This window comes from Aplysia californica, unplaced genomic scaffold, assembly GCF_000002075.1.
Source record: "Aplysia californica isolate F4 #8 unplaced genomic scaffold, AplCal3.0 scaffold00164, whole genome shotgun sequence".
In the NCBI taxonomy this organism is placed as follows: domain Eukaryota; kingdom Metazoa; phylum Mollusca; class Gastropoda; order Aplysiida; family Aplysiidae; genus Aplysia; species Aplysia californica.
The window spans coordinates 72,759-81,491 of record NW_004797434.1 but is presented as its reverse complement, the minus strand read 5'-3'; the positions used below and the strand labels follow the sequence as shown (position 1 = coordinate 81,491).

General features: G+C 36.2%; 1 protein-coding gene across 12 annotated transcripts in view; it reads right to left on the bottom strand.

Moving 5' to 3' along the window:
- Nucleotides 1-8,733, bottom strand: part of LOC101845091 (calcium-dependent secretion activator 1) — a 56,643-nt gene that overhangs the window by 40,726 nt on the left and 7,184 nt on the right. For 9 of the 12 annotated variants that reach the window (XM_035969629.1, XM_035969633.1, XM_035969635.1 and 6 more), the window contains exons 3-7: nucleotides 7,651-7,814; nucleotides 6,782-6,808; nucleotides 4,997-5,008; nucleotides 929-1,022; nucleotides 458-579 (exon numbers count right to left, since the gene is read on the bottom strand). In XM_035969629.1, coding sequence (XP_035825522.1) covers nucleotides 458-579; nucleotides 929-1,022; nucleotides 4,997-5,008; nucleotides 6,782-6,808; nucleotides 7,651-7,814 — 419 coding nt within the window. The remainder of the gene's footprint in view (nucleotides 1-457; nucleotides 580-928; nucleotides 1,023-4,996; nucleotides 5,009-6,781; nucleotides 6,809-7,650; nucleotides 7,815-8,733) is intronic. The other 3 variants (XM_035969631.1, XM_035969636.1, XM_035969639.1) reach the window with 3 other exon arrangements.

The window sequence follows — 8,733 nt, the reverse complement described above, 5'->3', positions numbered from 1 at the left end:
GCAGACCGAGGTTGACAAAGTCAGTCACCTACGCTTCGGTCGGGTCCGCAAAATCACCCGCAAACGGGGACCAAATTTTCGCCGCGCAGGAAAGCCCGATTGGCATTGCTAACTACACGCTATGCGTTATCACTTGTTTCGCCGAGCTGATGTACTAATTGTTGAGTTTATCGCGTTTTGCTCTTTATCTGTATTTATTTGATCGCTTATCATTTTTGAATGGCTCATTCTATCAGCTTTAAGAAAATATAAGGTTTTATATGCCTTTTATAATCTATTGAGCCGTAAATGGTCTTTTTTCAGTAGCAGGTACACATCTCGGGTATCTCAGCTGATCCCCCCGCCAAACCCCCATGTTTACAACCGATCAGCCGTGGCGGCGGGGCATTTTTGGCGGGTTACTTCCGGTTAAACGCTAAGCGCTTCTAGGGTTAAAACAGAAAGTTTGAATGCTCACGCTGGTTTTGATGCCTCTGCTTGGTCAGTCTGCAGCTTCTCTCCCCCTTCCACTTCCATTGTGCAGTAGACAATTTTGTTTGGAGCCAAAGACTTAAGGCCTTTCACTTCAATCACGTGGACCTGCAGACGAAGATGGCTTCTGTCAACACATGCAGTTGATGAAAGAGCAACCGATTGATAAAAATTGCCTACTGTAAACGAAAAGAGAAGAAAACCCTTCATTTTACTATCATGAAAACAGTTTAGAAGGATACAACAAACTGAAAGATGAGGAACTAGTTGCTAATAGCAGTATCATTCACATACAAAGTCCTTTAAAAAACACACGATTAAATATGCAACAACAAATACCTTAATTGTAACTCATTTTTTAAATCAAAACCTTCAAACAAATTAAACTTTAATATTCAAATTATAAACTTCGAATCTATTTTCTCTATGATCAGTACTTGAGAGAACGTGACAGCACCTCTAAGGTGAAAGTCAGAACAACATCCATCTTGGAAAGTCCAGGGTCGTTGTCTTCATTGATGTCCAGCTTGGAGAGTGAAGAATGCTGAGTTCTGAACAGTGAGGAGCAAGAGAGGAAAAAACATTTAGCATTATGCTAAAAAAAGGTAATTTGGAAATGTATGAAGGAAGGCCATCTCATTGAATCACCAACACACAAAAAAAAACACCTTGATAATGAACTATTTTTTTCCTGTTCAAATAATGGAAGTATAAGGCTTTTGATTTGGTTACACTTCAGAGCACAACAGTGGGTCTCTTTCAAAACACTACTCAGTTATTTCATTTTCTAAAATAAGAGATGAGAGAAAATTCTTACAAAGAAATAATCACAGAGAGTGTGTCATTTTTTTCCCTGTCAGTCACAAAGTTATGCTTATCATTGAAAGGAATCAAAATAATCAAACCCAACTTTTTCAGGATACAAGATCAGTAAGTACTGAAAAATTCTAGCGTACACCTTTATCAAAGATAATTTAAAGAATTGCATGAAATGCACACACTTGAGTTATTCAATAAGAAAATGAGAGGAAAGTCACTTCAAGAAGAAAATTAAATCCAAACACAAAACAGTGAGCTATTAGTTACATATTTTGTATGGCTTTAACAGCCACGGTATACAGTCTGTAACTTGCAGAGTGAGAGTGAGACAAAAAAAGCAGCTAATTACAAATTTACATGCCAGAGGAAACCAAGCATTAAAGCATAATTTCAACATTATTTCTAGCCCTTTAGAAAGCCATTTTGAACGAAGTCTAAAACAGCATGAAAGAACATTCAGATAGCTGTAAACAGTTAAGCTTGGTCTTTTTGGGACACATGTTATCCATATGTCTGCATACCAAATCAATTCTCCTTGTGTTACTTTAGTATCTCACTGTGCAAGTTCAGAGACTAATATTAAATTAATTATTCTTGAACAAAATTTTTCTATCTTTTCACTTTTGATAAAGCATTCACTGTATGAAAATAAAAACATAACATGCAGTCACTCAGTAAAAATAATTACAGTATCCATATCTAAAACTCCCGAGTTCGGAATGAAAAGAGGATTAGAAAGCCTATGTTCATGCTGACATGCTGTAAGACTTGTTCCGTTACATTCCATGCATTTGCAACCAGTCAATATGGTGTTAGCCAAGATAAAATCTCAACTCATATGACACAGCGAGCCCTCTGTATCAGTGAGACCAGACCTATTAAAGATCTGAGATGGTAACTTGTTTCAACAAAGAAATTAAGACTAACAATTTTCAGGGGGTGCGATTGAGTGAGTGCGAGAGAGAAAGAGAGGAGAGAGAGAAAGAGAGCGAGAGAGAGAGAGAGAGAGAGAGAGAGAGAGAAAAAAAGAGAGAGAGAGAGGGGGGGGGAAGAAAGACTTTTTCCTTTCACACTTATTGTTATCATTAATGACATGGAGTACCAGCAAATTTGACTATTGGCAGAAAGTAGGGCTGCACACTTGACATTGATAAAGAGGGCCCATTGAGAACACAAAAAGCAAGGAAACGTACCTCGATGACAGGTAAAAACTGAATACAATTAGTGAAGACAGTAGGCTTTCCATGATCTAATGCAAAGTCCACCACCCCAAAACCTAATGATTTAAACGGTTGCCACACAAATCATATCCTTAACATCTTTTTGAGCAGAAACAGAAAGTAAAAATCACAACACAAGTGAGCCGCAAAACTAGGACAGTTTTTAGTGAAGTACAAATGGTATAGGTTTAACATCTCTATCAACACTATTAGGTTATTTAAGAAGCGGGACCTCCGAGTTTAACGTCCATCTCCGAAAGGACTGAGCCAAATGGGAAATTCATATAAATTGCCTTTCCCAAGGACACAACGTCGGACCAAGCTGAGGCTCGAACCCCCGAAACCCAACCTCACGATAACGAGTCCGGTAGCCTAACCATTAGGCTACCGATGCCATTATTTAGTGGAAGTACAAATGATACAATAATTTCTAACATGAAAGACCTTCAGGTTATACTCACTTTACTCAGCTGAATAATTAAGAACTCATCTTAGGAGTGGGAGTTTGGAATTAATGTGTTCATAACGATAATAATAATAATAATAATAATAAATAATAATAATAACAATAAATACCATTTGTATAGTGCACATCCCTGCCGTACAGCAAGCTCTATGCGCTTTACACACTATGTCATTACCCCAGCAGACCATAGAACACTCAGAAACATTCTCAGTTTCCAGGGAAGCATAAGGTGCAAGCAGCCGATTAAGCGCTCAAACACTAACAAACTGACAAGATCTTTCACAGCCTATAGCTGGGTACCCACTCCCACCTGGGTGAAGTGAGGAAAATTCACGTAAAGTGCCTTTCCCAAGGACACATACTAAGCGACTGGAGTGTGGTCTATTCTGAAACAGTTTTTTTCTCCAAATGCACACTTCACATTGAACTTTTCAAGGAGGGTGACATGTTTGTTTTGGCATACTAAGCCGAACTGATAAAAAAATTATATCAGTGTGATGAAAGAAGCAAAGCAAAGGAGGTACGGCATAATTTTTATTTATAACAATGCAAACTGCTCTATCTTTCACAAAAACAAAATGCAAGTCGTGAAAAGAAAACGCCCCCACAAAGTCTGCTATATGCTCACGTAAAAAAAATTTTTTTTTTCACTTTGTATCCAATGAGTTACTTAGCAAAACTAAAAAGCCTTCACAAAGCTCATAAACCCTTTTTCAAACAGACAGTACAGAGTGATACTTATTGTGAAACACAATTGTATACCATAATCATAAACGCAAAATTAATCATTTCAGTACACAAACTAGATAATTATTCAAACACACAAAATAGCTTAGTTAATGCTATGAGAAATATTATTCACGCACACAAAAAAACTGATCATGTATTATAAGCAGCACTCCCATGAGTATGATTTAGAGCAGAAAAGGATTTATTTACCATCATTCCCACTTAGTAACAAAATTTAGATTAATATTCCTGACTATTAAAAATGTGATGGATACTGCACACACAAACACACATATAAATATGTGAGGCATCGTGGTGAAATCAGGCGCTCATCTAATTAATGAAATCAAAGAAATTGCCACTTTCTTGGCCTAGGGCAATTTGTAAAAATAATTTCCTTTATTTTTTCCTGCGGCTAAACACCTTTTGTGTCCATTTAAAAACACATTTCTGTGTGAATTTTACTGAAAAACTTTGATATTAAAGGCACAAAAAATGTAAATTTTCAGTTTCTAAGAACTCTCAGGCTAGGGAAGTTACCAAACTTGGGTGGCCATTTTCTCACTAATTTTACCTCTGAAACCAGGCGACCCAAACCTCCTTCAATTGCAAATATTTAGACTTCTATTCATCATAGAAGGATATGTCTTTCACCTAAAAGAACACAAATGAACAGGCTTTAAGATAACACCAATAACCCCACATGCCCAAAAATTGACGAGCACCTGATTCTACCGCGTCGTGACACATATATTTATATAAGCATCGATGTGTAGTTTAGTTGAGTAATATAAATTGCCCTGAAGTTCATCTTTTGGCAGTCTCAGTATTTACAAGGTGATATTTATTATAATGCAGTTTGGAGTGAGTGGAAAGGGTATGTCTTGGAAGTCAGTCAGATGATACAAGCTTTATTTTAAATTCCATACTAAAGAATTAATTCTCTGAGATTAGCAGAAAACAAGAGGCATTTTAATCAGGACTTAAGAGCCCAACCCAGTGCACTCCAAGATGGTTGACAGCAGTTTTTCAGTTTAAAACTACAGGCTATTTTGAAAACCAAAATGTAATTTGATAGATCCTCCAGTGATCAATTGAAGGAAAAAAAAACAACAACCGAAAACCATATTGAGCAAACCACAACATCTGACTAGTAAAGTATAAAATAAAGATTGAAAATATCAAATGTTCTACCAAACTACTGAGTAAATGTGAAGAGAAAAGTTTAATATAACAAACAGTACAGTGTCTCGTTATCAATCTTTTAAAAAAGCATGCTCAGTCATTTCACCTAAAGCTTCCCCTTGATTCCGAGCAGATAAAAATTTCACATATATGAGAAGTAAATAAAGAGTTATGAAGATTATGCGGTAAGTATGCTTGTTACTTAGGCTGGACAGTGTTCAAAAAGTGCCCTCTGATTAGGTATACACAGTCCATGTTATTTGATATTTCTTTTAAGACTTACAAACTTGGCAGTACGACATAGGTGAAAACATGCATCGGCACTGACACCAGTTCACCTAAATGTCTGACGAAGTGACAGAACATCAACAAGTAAGCAAATATCCCATACACTGAACAGTGTTAGCCTGTCTGTCACCAACAGTTTTCTCATCACCCTTAAGACTTCCTCACCATAGACAACACATCAGTTACACACTTCCCACCAACACCAAATGTCCGTAAATCTGATCTATCACCATTATGATTAGTATCGTTTACATGCACTTGGAAGTTAGAAAAGTGTTTTAGTCTCCATGTCACAAGTGCTCTAAAAAGTAACCTATAGATACCTTCATAGGAGATTTGGACAAAGCCTTTCTGCTTTGAAGCTTTCATATGCTAATCAAAGAACGACTCTCTGTGACACTCTACACTGAAAACAAGCAAACACCATACTCTTTATTTGAACCTTGACAACAAATTGGCAGAAATTCTGATAGATCGAATGCACTGACGAACAAATACCATGAAGGGGGAGTCACTTAAAAAGAATCATTAATGTACTGAACAAGTCAATACATGCAGGTTATACAGTTGTATATCGCCCCATAAAGCAAAAATTTGAATATCATCTGAAATCTTAAGAGTAAGAATGCCAGAATACGCACTATAGAAATATTAAAATGAGGAAACAGTTTTTCTTTCCCATCTGAACTGAATGAATGTATGCTACCAACCCCTGACTGAAAGTTGTAATAAATGTATACACAGTCTACCTAACAACCCTCAGACAGATCAAGCAATACTGTCATTACATTAAATTTCCACAGGCAAACAGCAGACTTTTGAATATCTGAAAATGTTTAGTATTTGGTTAACGTCTGAAAATGCTCAAAATTTGATAACGGTTGAAAATGTTCAGTGTAAATATTATCGCAAAATGGATCCAAAGCTCCATGAATATGTCCATCATGACAAAAACTACACAAAAAAAAGGGAGGAAAGGAATGCCTTGAAAGTGGAACATGGGAAGGATCCAACAGAAGAAATAATTGATGCATGATAAGATATTACAGCTGGTGCACTACTTTCTACATCCAGTACCCCTAACTACAACATATTCTCCACCTGCCGCCCAATAAAAATATCCCTGATACTATTCTAGATGCAGAAATGTCGAAAAATATAAAATACCAGGACCATACTTTCTCAACAAAACTAAAAGCCATTTGAAAATAACACTGATGCAGTGAACATTAAGATGGAAGCAGGGAACGAGAAATGAAAGGGGAAACATTGGAATTAGAAGACCTACTAGAACAATCAAAACTAAAATTTTCTGATGTGCGTGGAAGACAAAAAAATCACAGATGATTCATAGTCAACAAATTAATTTACAAACATAATAAAAACTCAAAGATGGGATTATGGATGAGGAAATGACTTTGTCTTCGACGCAATCCACAATTTTTAAAAATAACCAGAAGGACAATATTGCGTTGACTGACAGTTTTACTGAAAAAGAAAGGGAATAAACTGAATAAAAAAAGGACAAAAAATGAAATAACATAACATAAAGGATTCCATCAAGTTGTTATTCACTAAAGCTTGCTGTTCCTAGACAGAGTACCTTGTAGGAGAGGTTTGGGCTGCAGGCCTGCTCAGCGAGAGGTTTACAGCATAACAGAGGTTAGAGGTTGGAGGATAAAAACAGTAACACTATGGATCAATTGCGCAAGGTGAGCGAAAGAGTGCCAGAAAGTATGTTAAACTCAAACACAATTTCATATAGTAGTCTAGCAGAGTTGTAAGACCCATATATAACAATTATGACAAAAACAAGTATTCTACTTTTTCACAAAAACTGTGAGCTAAAAAGTTTTAGAAAAAAATCCCCAATAATACCTCCTGACAAAGAGAAGTTTAATCAAAACATATTTTCATACTTCATGGCTAATAAATATAAGAAATAATAAAGCCAACTACAGCCTTATTTATGGAAGATTATAATTTGGAAGAAACTTTAAAGTTAACTTACGATCAATATCCATTTATTTTAAAAGAAGCTCAAAGAACTCTATGTGCAGAAACTGGAACAATTCGCATAAGACACAGCAGTACTTGAAACAAGAACAGTTAGCCAATATTCACAAATCTGGACAACTTTCACTTTCTAAAAGGAGTGTTCAAGACGAACAAGACTCTAATCTCAAAATATAACATGAAAAGCATGAAGAGTGAGATTGATGGAGGGAGGGAGGGAGGAGGAGGAAGGAAAGAATATGCATCAGCTGTGCATTCTCCATGTAAACACAAGGCAAGAAATTTTGCTCACTGTGCAAAGGAAACAAACAGGTGGATATTGAGAGCTGGTGGTATACTGTAGGGCTTACCTTCTGCATTAAATTTTACTTCTTAACGCTAGGATTGAACTTACATCTGCTCGGCAAATTCTACATAAATCCAAACACAATAGCAGCTACGCAATTGAAAAATTACCTGTTGTAACGCTTGAGTTTTTGCAAAGAGTACTTAGAATCAGCTCCGCCTTTGGACACAGGCAAACTTTCCAGGTTAGACTTGAGTTTATTGATGGAAGACTTTAATTCCTCTAAATACATGCTCTCCATTTCTTTCACTACAAACTTTGGGTGCCTTCGGGTCTGGAGAGAAAAAAAAAACAACAGAAAAATTTAAAGGTGTTACAAACAATACCATTCATATTACAAACTTTAATTTCAATGCCTAACAGACATGACAGATGCAGACGCCTGACTGAAAGGAAAGCCAAACCCAAAATAAAACTGTGTTGTGCCTGACTGCTCCTCAGCACGACCAACAGAAAACTATAAATATAGACTTTCCATTAGAATAAATCAAATTCATAACATATACATGAGCTTGAAAAAGACCAGCTTTCCTAGTTGCTAACATTTCTATGTTTTGAGAAAAATAAATTTGAAGTCTCAGTCACACTTATACAAAAAGAAAGACATGCAATAATACACACCCATGGCTCTCTCCAAATTAGAAAGCCCCTTTGAAACTGTTTTGAGAGGTAGAATAAATATTGTAACACCCTATCCTATGAGCTCATCAATTCAAATTTAATCAAGCAAGTATAAGGTAAATTTTGTTACACCTCATGTAAACACACAGGCTGCAACCTGGACAGGGAATTGGAAAATAGACACAACTTCCCACACTGACTTACAAACAAAAGAATAAACGGACGCACATAAACACATGAAACTAACATGAAAACAAGCAACAAACAACAAATCCTATAATGAACTAAGAAGATGATAATTTGATTCAAGTACTGGGATGAAAAGGTCCTTTCTAGCCCAGCTAAATGCAACTATATTTGTAGTAATGTGATTTACCTACTAAAGCAATGTCATTACACTGACTGCAATCTGGACAAACAATTTTAAAAGTGGAGCATTAGATTCATTTTAAAGAAAACTGGAAGATGTGTTCCAGGCAGGGTGAGAACAATTAATAACCCCTATCACATTCAAATGTAGAACATATGCAAGTTCATAAGACTGACATTTGCCTGGCTAATGACCTCGAAGC